This window comes from Nilaparvata lugens, chromosome 3 (assembly GCF_014356525.2).
Source record: "Nilaparvata lugens isolate BPH chromosome 3, ASM1435652v1, whole genome shotgun sequence".
In the NCBI taxonomy this organism is placed as follows: domain Eukaryota; kingdom Metazoa; phylum Arthropoda; class Insecta; order Hemiptera; family Delphacidae; genus Nilaparvata; species Nilaparvata lugens.
In genome coordinates, this window is record NC_052506.1 from 75,222,825 (window position 1) to 75,237,470 (window position 14,646).

At 34.2% G+C, this 14,646-nt stretch overlaps 3 protein-coding genes across 3 annotated transcripts in view; 1 reads left to right on the forward strand and 2 right to left on the reverse strand.

Moving 5' to 3' along the window:
* The window catches only part of LOC111059553 (integrator complex subunit 5), a 35,175-nt gene extending 23,659 nt beyond the window's left edge, over positions 1-11,516 (reverse strand). The window contains exons 1-4 of the mRNA XM_039424581.1: positions 11,194-11,516; positions 2,837-3,095; positions 2,042-2,183; positions 655-1,049 (exon numbers count right to left, since the gene is read on the reverse strand). Coding sequence (XP_039280515.1) covers positions 655-1,049; positions 2,042-2,183; positions 2,837-3,094 — 795 coding nt within the window. The 5' untranslated portion in view covers position 3,095; positions 11,194-11,516. The remainder of the gene's footprint in view (positions 1-654; positions 1,050-2,041; positions 2,184-2,836; positions 3,096-11,193) is intronic.
* On the reverse strand, positions 7,739-8,932 carry LOC111059556 (GPI transamidase component PIG-S). The gene has a single exon (XM_022347193.2). The coding sequence runs from the start codon at positions 8,930-8,932 to the stop codon at positions 7,739-7,741; it is 1,194 nt and encodes a 397-aa protein (XP_022202885.2).
* A 1,796-nt stretch (positions 11,517-13,312) lies between the features above and the next one.
* LOC111059552 (gamma-tubulin complex component 4) overlaps positions 13,313-14,646 on the forward strand; it is a 29,672-nt gene continuing 28,338 nt past the window's right edge. The window contains exon 1 of the mRNA XM_022347190.2: positions 13,313-13,734. Coding sequence (XP_022202882.2) covers positions 13,669-13,734 — 66 coding nt within the window. The 5' untranslated portion in view covers positions 13,313-13,668. The remainder of the gene's footprint in view (positions 13,735-14,646) is intronic.

Consider the following 14,646-nt stretch of genomic DNA (forward strand, 5'->3'; position numbering starts at 1 on the left):
ACAACGTTGCCGATCCTCAGTCTTGGCAATGCCTTCTATAGACGGTAGCTGATACAGGTTTACTGATGTAATATTAACTGTTCATTCTCGTTTAAAATAATTAATTATATTTTATTAAGCAAGAAATTATATTTTTCAATAATTTCATAAAGAAATTTTTTTATTAAGATGAAATATTTTGTTAATTATCAATTTTACATTGTTAGAAGACGATCTGGCATCAGAGCAAAGCGAGAAAGAGATAGCGCTTTGTTGAATAGACAAGGACAGCAATACCATTACTAATCAAACACTGCCATTATAACGTGGACCTCACTATAGTACATGGATAACCATAGTTTGGAAAACCCTTCAATCCTTCCTCTTCTTTAGCAACACAGTTCTTTATTTGGCATATTATGATTGCTTCTATTGTTTTGCATGTGTTTATGTGTTTATTTGTATATTTGTAATGTATATTGTGTGTTTGTGTGTGTGTGGATGATTAAATAAAATTGAAATTGAATAAAACAATAATCTGGATACAGTCATGCATCAAAATTATTAGTCCGGATAATTGGTGTTCTACTGTATTCAAATATTGTTTCCTGAAGTGTCTATTTTTGTGAATGTACTCCTGTTCCCACTAGCAAATAAACTAGATAGACAGGTTACCTGAAACAATTCGAGCAGTGCCTTCCTGATGTCAGCGAAATGACTGCCGGCCAAATGGCCGAGTATGCCGACGACAGAGTTGAGCTTGGACTCGTCGCTGTTGAGTGCAAAGTGTCGCAGGCCACACGACAGCACGCGTGTGATGACAGTGTGCGGGAAGCAGCTGCCAACGTGCGCCACCACCCAGTCGAAGTGCGGACTGTGGCGCACGCTTGTGTCTAGCAGCGCGCTGATGCACGCGTCCGTGTTCGAGTGCATCAGGCATGACAGGCACTGTGTGTTGATGTCGATCAGCGTGCGTGTCGCCGGGCACGACATCCACAGCTGCATGCCTTCGTTCAGGCCGCCGTTCGTCTGCGCGAACACTTGTTTAGAGTATTTACTGGATAGCGAGCCTACGATCAAACAGTTTTCATTCGTACAGCAGTTGGTAATTCAGAAACGTAAATTGGATACCAAGTATAAGAGTAAGATAGTTGATATAGGTATTTAGAATAAAAATTATTGTGTTTGTCTAACTGTAACAACTTTGAATTATTTTTGCGTTTTTGGTGAAATAAATTGAATTGAATTATAACAGGCCGTATTAATAAAGGATTCTTAAGCTGCGTACAGACTTGAGCGCCATGAACTCGCGCATTTCAAAAATTCGACAGAGTCACTGTCGCTGTCTATGTTGTAGAACCGTTCCATAATGAAATAAAACACACTTTATTATTTCGCGCGTATTTTAATTTTAATCAGCTGACTACGCTTATTATATATCTATAACTTGTTTCTGTACAAATACAGATATAATCAGCTTATTAAAAATGAAATACGCGTGTTCGTGGCGCTCAAGTCTGTACATAGCTGAAAAGTTGTTATCGGTTGTTTTAATCTAGATAAATTTTGTTTATAAATAAATAATGTTCTAGATATTTTTAAATCGTACCTATATTACATGAAATATCGATGGCACGATCCTTGAGGAATTTCGGTGTATTATTTCAAGTTCACACAATGATAGTGGATAGCTCCGATGATTATTGTAACACATTGCATTGTGTTACAGCACTGACAGGTCTATTGTCCTGCTAAATAACAAGAGTAGATTTCATGCTACACTTGGACTCGGACAAGGATCTGCCTTCTAGCATTGTGAGACGAATTTTGGCTGGTTTTGGCTGCTTGTAAGACTACACATGTTACTTACGACTACCGATTTGACAAGTGAATTAATCTGGAATTAATCAACTATAGCATAAAGACTCAATAACTAACGTCTGGTAAGATGTTGGATTTTTTCTGGGAGAAACTATTTCTTAATTTTGGAAACAAGCTACAGTATTGATTAATTGGGGACTTTAATTGAGTATTTTAAATAATGAATAGAATAGCTTATTACCTAGTAATTCAAGTGACCATGAAGAAATAGTTGGTGCCCAAGCTTCAGGATTGTAGCTAACAAAGTTGCACAGTACACTGCGTATCTCAGATATGACCACGTCATCGGACGACACTGCCTCTTCTTCTTTGCTTGCTACAGTCTGCAAATCCAATTATAAATAATCAATTATTAAGCTTTACATTTATAATAAAATGCCATTCGATGAAAACAGAGCATATGAAAACACATGTCTATTCTCATTTACAAACATGGGACCAATAAAATAAGCGTCTTTATAAGTGTTTTTCAATGAAAAAAAAAACAAAGTCACTTACTTTAGATTCTGATTAACATTAACATTTACCAGAAGGATGAATATTCAATACTAAAATACTAACTACGCATATTTCATTGTACTTGGTATTTAGAAGTAAAATTTTGCTGGCAGTGCCCACATTCAGTTGATGAGTTTAGTTTTGAAATCTGTTGATCATTTTTCAATTCTTTATAGTCTAAAAATGTTATTTCATACAATTTAGCATTTGAAAATTATTAAATGGAAAGAATTGAATTATGTTTTAAAATGTATGTTATTTAAAAGTAGAGACTTTGATAATTAAGAACATTTATAAGAGATATAATGATCACTTATCAACAAATCATTTAAATAATCTCATTTCACAATTCAAATTATTTTAATTAATTTAAGAAAATTGACTAATTTTGTTTCATACTATAATTTAGATTCACCACTTAATTAATATCCAATAGATTATATGGATGAAGTGTTATGACATGAATCGAGTGAATTACCTTGATAACTTGAGCATTTATATGACTATCGACCGCAGAGCAAAAGATAGAGCAGAAGTACTCCAGCACAAAGTCTCGGGAAGTTGGGAAAGTTTTTAGAAGTGAGAGAGCTCTCCTAGTGAGCTCGAGAGGATGAGTGTTGGCCTTTTCTGATGTTCCGGCCATGAATTGTCTCAACTCCGCCAACTGGTCATGCTGCGACGCCAGAGGCCGTATCACACTCGTCCCAGCCGACATGCTCGAGTTCGAAAACGACATACTGCAACATTCATAACATATTTCTACATATTCAGCAACTACAAGTAGGCGAGGAGTGATCAAACTATGATTGAATTTTTTCAAAAATGAAACTCGGGTACCTAGTGAATTTAATTACTGAGTGTCTTGTTCTAGTTTGATTTCTAATTCAAATAGCTAGATTTGAAATTGATTTCAATATAGGTTGCTTGTGTCTACTTCATTTGTTATGAAATAGCGCTCATCCTTTCATGTTCCACTGACCTAAATCAATGTGTTGTTGATGATGATCAAAAAAGTATTTTTTCATTGAAAATTATTCCAGATCTTGAGTAACATGAGCTGAAAATGATTCCAGAACTTGATTAACATAATTATTGGACCTAACAGCACTCAACTATATAGCTAGTAACTTACCGACTTTGGTAGAGACACCAGGCGAACTGGTGTAGCGAAGAGCCAACTGGTCTACGAGTATATTCGTATCTACCGAGGCGCCTTCAATTTTCGACTGATAATTCGTATGATATGATGAAAATCCTGAACCCAATCCTTTTTTGGACAATACTATTATATAAAATATTTTGAAGGATATGAGGAATTGAATAATGTGCCCAATAAAATAATGGAACAGTATGTTACATTCTACTGGAATATTTTTTTGGAATATATGATTATTGATCTTCTATCAAATTTTTGTCTCTGCTCGAAAATGCCAGTAGAACACCATTTTATTGTTCTATTATTTTATTACGAAAAAATATCCTAATAGATATACGTAAATAGTGTCGAATAAAAAATTACCTTTAATTCTAGATTATTTGATTCTCTGCTTGGCTACATTTAGGCAAGGATTCGTAAACAGTATGAAATGGGAAAATCTTTGCCGAAAACTATCACTACTCAAGATTTCATGATAAAATAAAAGTTAATTTTTATCATATCTATACAACTTGGGAAATGATTTCAAAAAACTGATACTATCAACATTGAATTATTTGTAAAAACCTGTTTATACAGTCAAATAACTAGATTAATTGTAGTTGTTCTAGATTAATTCTGATGTAACTAATCTATTCATAGATGATTTCTTTTTACTCATTTATCTCATATAAGGATTCAATTTTGCAAGCTAAGCCATTCCCTCGATATACATTGGAGGTTTACGCTTGAATAATTTTACGTTTAATTATGTTATAAAGTATTAATAAATAATGTTCAATCATGAATAAGAATAGCCTGCAATTGTATTAAAGCGCTTTTCTACATTTGAAAATAAGCTGATGGAGAGATTATGAAAATTATAAATATATAGCCATATAGCAAATTCGTCAGTCAGCTTTCAGAAGCCGAAGCGAGTAGACGTGTTTTGTGAAATTCATGTAAATTATTCTAAAAGTATACCATCAAACTGTTGTGTCAGTGAAAACGGCATTGCCAGGAGTTTGTATTCAATATCCAACAATGTGCCTGGGAAAATACACCACTACTTCGAAGCAGGATTTTCAAAGGTAATTGCTATCCTGTAGCGGTAAGAGATTTGATAGACAAAAGAAGAAGAACAAGATCATGGCAATCAACAAGAAATCCAAGAATTAAAACAGAACTTAATAGAATTACTAATGAACTGAGAAAGATGATACAGAATGTAAAACAACATGATATCAATAAATACTTAGAAGAGTTAACCAATGAGTCTACTACAAATTTTTCATTAGAGAGATCAACCAGGAAACTGAAGAGACCTCTTGAACAAGTTACACCAATAAGGAAGAATAAAGATTGCTGGGCAAGGAGCAATAAAGAGAAGGCCTTTTTGTTTGCTGATCATCTGAAAAAGGTTTTCTCACCTCATGAGGAAACAATTATAGATGAGAATCCTCATCATCTTGGAGCAGGAGTTATCACTCCAACATTGCCAAGGGAGGTAGAATATGAGATTAAAAATTTGAGCAGAAAGAAAACGCCAGGTTTCGACTTAATAACTGGAGAGGTTCTACAGGAGCTCCCAAGAAAAGCAATTGTGAAGCTATGCCATCTCTTCAACGCTTCATTCCGATTGAAATATGTGCCAAGTTTCTGGAAGGTAGCCGATGTCATCATGATACCAAAACCTGGAAAGCCACCACATGATGTAACATCGTATAGGCCAATTTCACTACTGCCAGTAATATCAAAATTATTTGAGAAACTTCTGAAAAGATTAAAGCCTTATCTGGACGATAATGAATTAATACCAACCCATCAATTCGGATTTCGAGATAAACAATAGATCAGGTGCACAGAATAACAAATATTATTGAAAATACATTGAAAAGAAAAAGGAAAAGAAAGTTTGCTCTGCAATTTTCCTTGACGTAGCACAGGCTTTCGACAAAGTATGGCATTCAGGATTGTGCTACAAAATGAACCAGTTCTTACCAACTGAATACAGTCTGATACTGAAATCATATCTTCAAGACCGATATTTCAGGATAAAACAAGATGATGCTTTTTCATCTCTCAGAGAAATCAGGGCTGGAGTTCCTCAAGGAAGTGTGCTGGGTCCCCTCTTGTACCTCCTATACACATCTGATATACCTCAACCCGAAAACGTAACAGTAGCAACATTTGCTGATGACACAGCAGTTTTATCAGTTGGTGAAACTGTCGAAGTTTCTACAGAGAAATTGCAGGTGGCAGTCAACAGAATCAATGTTTGGACAAAACACTGGCTTATAAAATTGAATGAAGCAAAATCAGTTCAAGTCAACTTTACAAACAGAAGAGTTCAATATATCCCCTTAACACTCAATGGGAATAGAGTACCCTACTCCAACACTGCAAAGTATCTAGGCATGACGCTGGATGCCAAGCTTAGGTGGAAGGAGCATGTGAAGAAGAAAAGAGAACAACTTGGCATAAAATTCAAGAAAATGTACTGGCTACTTGGGAGGACATCAAAATTGTCAAATTATAACAAATTGCTTCTCTACAAGCAGATTCTCAAGCCGGACTGGACCTACGGAATTCAACTCTGGGGCTGCACCCGACCATCCAATATCGACATCATCCAGCGCTTCCAGAATAAAGTACTCAGAAGTTGTGTAGACGTTCCTTGGTACATCAGGTACTCTGATCTCTAACGCGACCTGGGTCGTGTGAACGTGGAAGGAATCCAGCTGCTCAACGTGCATGGAGTAAGAAGACTAAAACGCAGAAAGCCACACGAATTAGTTTAGTGCTAAAGTGTTCAATTGGAAGTGCAAAGGCAGAATACTGTATCCTTTTATGCTAAAAATAATCTTTATTTAATCCTTGACCAATATAGAAGGCTTAACCAAAGGGTTTTACCTTCACAAACAATATTCTTATCAATTCAAGTCAAAATAGAATAGCTTATTAGTCTTTAACTAGGAGTTATAAAAATCAAGAAATAACTATATATATATATATATATATATATATATATATATATATATATATATATATAATATATATATATATATATATATATATATATATATATATATATAGCAAATAGCATAAAAGCTTGAATTAAATCTTTGTAGCGTATTTGTCATCTAAAGCTGATTGTAGTTAGATACCGTAGATAGGAACAGTCTTGATTGTGCGTTGATTGCCTGTCTAAAGAAAAATTAGCATTTACCTATCATAATTTACTAGAAACAAAATAAGAAAGTGGGAAGACTATTAGTCGTCTGTTACTATCATGCATCTATTGATTGAGTCATTTGAGAAAGAGATAGAAACGTCTTCCACATCATTAGGCTATAAATGCATTTCTATTAAATGACACACTCGATACCAATGAATCATTTTGGGTGGAATTTGAATAAAATCCAGACTGAGAAGAATGTTAACAAAAATATTTCTGAAAAATGGTTCTCAACAAATCATTACCGTCATATACTTTTGTTTATTTTAATATATCAAAGATCAAATCATTATTCAATTGTATAATTGCTAGAGAATAATAAGAATGAAAATTATGTAAATGAATGATTTTGATAATAATTATTATTTAATTGTTATTATGAATTACTGCAAATAAAAATACTGTCGGGTGTAGAGTATTTCACACACTATTTATTAAAAGTACGAATATAATTACAATCATCAACATCAATACACACAAAATTATTGAACTTCAAGTTGGAATTATTTTTAAATTACCTTGCCAACAATTCCTGGCTTGTTCACAATTCTCAAGATTGTTACGCTTCCACTATGAATGAACAAAGGAATAGCAGCTAATGATAGCTTATGAATCAGATGAGAAGAAATTAAATTTTATAATATTTCAAACGATATCGCATATTAATTTACAAATTGATGATACTTAATGTAATGATACATAATGATGATACATAATATAAGTACAATATATGATGAAGTGAGTATAAAATAAAATTGACAGAATATCAGAGAGATATAAAGCTTACTGCTCGGAGTTTCTTGAATAAGAAAGTATTGTAGTATCTTCTTGGAAGAGTATTTTCTTAGGTTCGCTACTTAGAATTGTATTACAATGACTTGAATGATTCACAAAATTAGATCACTGACGATAAAAAACTAGCAGAACTTTGGCAATTTGAATAACAGCTCATGTAGGTTATACTTGTGAGTTCATAGAAAAGTGACGGAATGTCAAATTAAAAATATTTAGTCCGTCTTTTGTGACTTTCCACGCAAAACCCTTTTCCATAATTTGATGCTTTTCATTGATAGCAGTACTGGAATCATAATGGGAATGAAGAGCGGAATGTAAACAGCATACTTCTGATCATCGGGGAAGTACAAGAGAGCCAAAAGCGAGGGATGAGTGAAAGCGTTCTCAGCGGATTGGTAAGCCTGCTTCGAATGACTGAGAGCAGCCTCCAGATCTCCCTCGTGCAGAGCGCTCTGACCTAGCTCAACATGATAAACGGCGTCAGAAACTGAAGCACCAACCTCTTCATTTATCACTATGTTGCTTATCTCTTCTAGAAGTTGCGATAATGACTGAAGAGTCATTTGGGCCAAGCTCATCTGTTCCACAGTCCTGAATCTGAAGAGCACATCCAACTCCCAATCGCGAAGTTTTACTGAAGGCAATGGAAGAATGGTGGCGCCTGGTATTGAGGCATACTGATCTGTGATTCCAAGCAGCACTCTCAATTGGATCAAAAATGTAGCCATCAACTTGGGAACGTGTGGCGTGAGAGGTTTCGAGCCATCGCAGTGTTCTTGACTGGGATTTAGCAATTGTATTCCACCCCAACGAGGAGAAAACACAGCATTCACCAAAGATCCATTCTTTGCTTTCAGATACAGAGGCGTCTCCTCACACAGTGATGTGTAAGTTACAAAATGGAGGCAAGGATGTGTGGATACGCCAGACCCCAACTTCTTTTCCAGAGGTGATATGATGTGCGGTAGTTGATCGTGGGTTAGTACATATTTATTCGGCTCATCCAACTTGGGTTGTTGGCCCAGTTCGACAAAGTACAGCCACTGAGATTTCAGTCTGTGATTAGCTATTGGTGACAGTTGTGATATAAGAGGTGCGAAGAAATTTGTAACAGCCGCTGCTTGATCGTAGTCCAATTTAACTTTTTCTGGCTGAGGGCTTATTGTAGAAAAGATCAGATCGTACTCTGGAGAAGCTCGTACTCTGCTTTCTTGTTTGACAACACGCTTCTGAATCTGATTGATTGATCGATGTGTTAGAGCCGATAGAACAGTGTTCAGCAAGTCTTCAGATTGAAGAATCCAAGTGTTCAGCACTTTAACAACTTTTGAAAGATCATTTCTGGTAAAGTAGATACTACGACGATTACCAACAACAACACCATTGTCTAAATACTTCCCTGGCATTTCTATCAACAAAATTTCACCTGGCACTGTGGGATGAATAGATGTTTGTTTTTCAATGTCCAGTACATTGGTTCTGCTCATTGGCAATTCAACAATTTTAAAATTGAAATTGAACATTCTTGAATCTTTGAGAGTATTGTTTAGTTGAATAATAATAGTATGAGCGCGATCTAATTGGATAGAGTTCACTGATATAGTCATTGCTATTTTATAGTCGAACTGTTTCAAGTGAGCAATTCTGTGAGTGGGCAGCGGAACACGATACACTTCTGTTGTTTTCCACCAGAGCGGAATGCCAATCACCAGGATGATGACTGCAAACGATATTGCAGCACCGATCCTCAATTTCTCGCTTTCTTTTTCAGCCATTTTCAATCAGTCTTGCTTGCAGTTGGAGCTCTGCAAAAACAGAAATTTCATCCTCAAGATCATGAATCAATGATCACTGATACATCAGTAAAATTTCAATCACTTATAGATAGAAGCGTTTTGGAAAATAAATTAATGAGCTAGACTTCCTGAGTATGGGTTGATTTCAATTTACGGTTTAGAAGGGTACAAAACCAGGCGTTCTCATCTGATTCATAAGCTGATAAAATAATATTAATAGGCTTTATTAACATTTTACGATTGATGACATTTTTCTCTTTATGAATGTACATTAACAATTTGACAATCATAATAACTAAGTTATTTTTCATGATAGGATTTTTAATTTTTGATTAAATAAAAATTTTTAACCAAGAGTTCATTAACATTTTAGAGCTCGTGACTCTTGATATCAACTACTTTACCGTACTAAAGATTGAAATAATACTTATATGGATAATGTTTGAGTAAGGCCAGGTTGATTATCAGCAGAGATCCAAATAAAAAAAACTGATATTTGGGTGCGGATGGTCAGGAAGGTAAATACGCACTAAAGTCGGTCAAACTCTGTAACCTGATTTAGGTACCAATTATACAAGAGTCATATACGCAGTGAATTTATTGGACGCGATATCAGAATTCATGACCCCTTATGGATCGCGTCTATTACTCTCTTATTGATATCCATATTAACGTGCGATTCCTTGTAGGCGTGTCGAGACGCGCGGCTATAAGCAGGCGTGTCGTGACTCATGGTCAGGCCACTGTATACATACAGTATGGAAACTTGGCTAGTACCCTGACGCAAAAATCCGCCATCTTGATAGGAAGTGCCGCATTGTAATAGTATTGATGGTAGGTTCGGATCACTTAAATGATCGGGATCAATTGATTTCGTTCACTGCCACAAGCCAATCAGAAGACCAGGATTGGGACTTCCTAAGGTCACGTGACGTGTCTAGTATTTGCATCATGTAAAAAGCATTGGTTGGATAGGCGTTTTATTGACAGTTTCCATTCTGTACCTATTCTGTGGTCAGGCAGCTCGGGACGCGTCGTTACAGCCGTCAACGCTCTTGCACATAACCAACAGATTCAATTAAATTTGATGATTCATTAGATATGAATTGTAAAAACAATAAAGTAGCTAACACGTCTAATTCATCTGCCGCCATAACGTTTATACAATATGAAAATCCAAAGAGTAATAGAATCTAATGAATTGAAGGTTAGCCTGTGTGCTCTAGACGTGACGGCTGTAACGACGCGTCTCCAGCTGCCGCATATAGCCGCGCATCTTGACACGCCCCCAAGGAATTGCATCTTATTGCATACTGTAAACGAGCCGAAAAATTTCAGCTAGTTTATGACGATTGTATAGAAATTTAGGGCTTAACGGGGATCTCATTGCTAAACCAAAATCCTAACAAAGAGCATTCCTATTGCGCTTACCTGAACCTACGCATAAAGATGAATAATAAATTTCATTTCAAATTACTAGAGTGTTGAGAATGCATTTTTATTGTATTGGGTGAATCTTGTTGAAGTAAAATAATTAATTAACTTGAATGTTAGGATAAATACCAGTACTTCAATAATAAAAAGAATAAATTTAACAATAAAAATGTATAATTTCAATTGTATAGATTTTTGATTTAGAAATTGCCACATATCCGGACTGCCGGCAATAAGACCTCAAGACTTAATACATTCAATCTATAGTTAAAGTTCGGTATCGCAATACGCAAATGCAACAGTACCATAAGCTAAGATACCAAAGCATAATATCTGTTCTAATTGTAAATTAATAGTAAACCTATTAAGAATAATAAAAAAAGCATATATGTTGAGCTGGTTGACTATCTAAGTTATAGCAAAAACAAACAACTTACCTTATGCTTTAAAAAGGTGAGCAGGTACTTCTAATCTCTATTTTAGATAATTCTATGCCTTAAGTTCATTTTCAACACATTTTAGAAACAAAAAACTTTTGTTTAATTACCATTAACGTCATTTAAAATTAAACATAACGCATAACCTTACTTCAGTCACTTCCATTTTGTAAGCTCTTGTCATGGCTAACTAAATCTGAATCTGAATTTTGTTCTTGTTGCTGTTATGTTTTCGGGTACATAATTATAATATCGGTCAACCAATGACGTAAAAATAATATTAAATTTTATTGGGTCACAGAGTATCACCAGCCCTTAAAACCACCACAACCAAAAAAATGGGACAAATTAGGCTATCTCATCAAACTGGAACAACAACAAACTAGGTCTTTTTTCGATTCAGATTGTTGCTTCACGCACACAAGATTGGTTTACTCGCGGAAATCCACCTACCCCGGCCGAAAAATTCTATTGACTAAACGTGGGCAAAGTTTTCCAACTTATCGAAAGTGGATCTTTCTACAGAGATGTAGATGATTATTTTGTCAATGAGTTCAGATTGTTGGTTGAATATTATGAAGGACAATATTTTTTTTTTATTTATTTATTTACAATGCTAATGACACTAATGTAATAACATTGGAAGATAAAATAATAAGGTAGTACTTGTGCTATTTTTCTTCCAAATTTATAGGAGACAAAGTCCAAGATAAGGTTAGAATTTCACTTGTACAATTTTTATAAAATTTTAGTCCAAAATGAACATTAGAACTATTAATTTTGAATTTAGATGGCTTAGTTTGATAAATTAATTTTAAATATTCCACTCAATTATCACTTGTAACAAATAATATTGAGTTATTTAAGAAAATTTGTAACTATTCAGAAAACACAAACTCGTAAACTCGTAATATAATAATAGGAATCATTGAAAATTATGATCACACAAAAATGTAATTAATGAACAATAATGTTTGCTATTTTTCGAAGACACAACATAATTATTAACCTATGTATATAACTTATATTTTACTGTAATAGTTGAAATCTATTGTTGGGCTCTATTTATTTATGCAATTCTATGTTTTTAGTTGAATAGCAATAGCTTTAAAGCCATTAAACTGTTGTAACTAAACAAAATGTAAATATTTTTGGTTTCTGATAGAGTTCTTCCGCCGGTACAAATTGCTTTTCAGTTTAACCGCCAAGTTCAATTTCACAAAATCAAAATGTAACCTGCAGGGTCTCAGCAAACTGCATTGAATCTAATTGCATTAGTTTTTCTTGACCTCAAGGATACCCTGAACTTCCAATAAAATTCACAATAAATTGAACAAGAATTTCGTAGTGATAAAATTTTCACTAATTTATTATCACTATTCCTGGAAAAGGTACTACATACAGCTTCTGCCTATGCTATAGAAGGATGGAAATCACTCGAAAAGTTGAATAATTTAACATGCTACATGATTTTAATCATGTATTTATACATAAGGTGTCCCTATACAGTAGAGTACCTAGTTTCTTATTTATAGCATACCGGTATGGCAGATAATATAAATAATAATTTTATTTCAATATAATATCAATGTTTGTATAAGAAAGGAATAGTATTCCATTTTATTCATCTTATTCAACTATCAATTTCGAGTAACTAGTCAAGCAGTCAACGGTTCGGTCAATGAAATTTTTCTGTTGAGTAGAGCCAGGATGATTATCATCAATAATATTAGAATTACTAACCTATAAAATAGATCATGCAAATTGAAAACCTTATCTGATCTGAGCCTATAAATATCTTAGTTTTGTTTCCAACACACTTAGATACTAGAAGGGGATTCAAGAATAAATGATATTAACATTATGTTTTTATAAATTTGATTCCCTGAATATGATGGAATTCCCCAATATAATAATATTACTAAAACTAATGATAACTCCCATAATGAACACTTTTAATATGCCTATTTACTTTTCAGCCTTTTTAATGTTACTACAAACTAAGAGCAATACAGGTTAAGTGCTGCCAAAAAATGATAGATGTTAAATAGGAATAGACCCAGTTTGTCTTTCACTGTTCCACTTTTGACGTCCGTAAAAACTGACCATTTTTTTGGTGAGTGTGAGTGGCGGCTTTCAGGGTTGGCGGAGCTCCGGCGACCCGAATTCATACAAATTGTGAACTCAAAAATTTTCCAGTAAAATATGATCAGAAAATTATTCTAAAAATAAATTTAAATAAAATCATGGAATTTGGAAATATCATATTCAATACAATTTAAGTCTCACAATTTTTCAATGAAATAAATCAGATGCCGATTAGGCATCAAGTTTAAAATCAAGTTATCAATATCAATGCCACTTTCCTAACCTCTATCTCTATTTCAAATTTGTTGTGGGTCTCAAATTTGTTTTGTCTCTTCATGACTTCTCAGGGAACACTTGATTTAAAAGCTTTCCCTACTACAAATTATTATGCTTCATGAAATAATACTGGCTTTACATGGATGCATTAGTAAAGTACTCCACACTGAAGGATATGTAAGTATTATGAAAATCTCAATTTATCCTTGCTTTGGTCTTATATAGAATAAATTTTCATCTTGTTCTTAGTTCTTTTAGCATATTTGCATTATTTCAAGGAATTTTTATTGGCTTAAGTTATCAATAAAACTTTCATGTTTAAAGCTGTGCCAAATTTGTTATAGATTTTTTGTCTCTATAGACGGCCATTGTAAAAACTTTTTCAGCGATTATTTATGTCAGACACATAAAGTATAACTCAAATCACACATTAAGCTTACCAATCTCAATGAATCTCCAGCGTCAAATACATCCATGACCCCTTGCTCCTTCCGTAAGTGATTAGACCGTTGTAGTTTGCAAATCAATGCTTCTCACAAACATGTCATTTGAGTTAGTTCAAAAGCCGTCACTTTATAACTGACTCCATCATTTTACTAAATGACGAGAAATTATTCAAGACCATTTTCTCAATTCGAATTTATTTAAAAAAGTAAAAACAATTAGGCTCACAAGATAAGAAAACCAAGACCAAGAGAAGAGCTTAACTGCTTATAGGATTTTTAAGAGAAATTGCTGTCATTGAAACACTATAAACTATCCAGGAATGTAGAGAAACCCTCCTTTTTTATAAATCAGTTATCATGTTGCGCTCAAGTTATTACTTGTCTTTCTGGATAGATCGTGTCTAGTAATTGAAAAAAATATATATACATAGACTGTCGGCGGCGTCACAGTCCAGCAAAGCTTTCATCGAAAAATCCTCCAACTGATATAAGCTCCTACCAATGAGCCACTTTGACAATAAGTTCTTGAACACATTTACAGGGCGCTCCCTAACTGAGTTTGGCAAGCAGTTGAACATTTTTTGCAAATACAACACTGGAAAACTGTCCTTCACTCTTGACAGGTGATAGTGCTGCACATCCA

Coding starts and splice junctions, on each gene's coding strand:
- LOC111059556 (XM_022347193.2), bottom strand. CDS start 8,932: ATGCCAGGGAAGTATTTAGACAATGGTGTTGTTGTTGGTAATCGTCGT.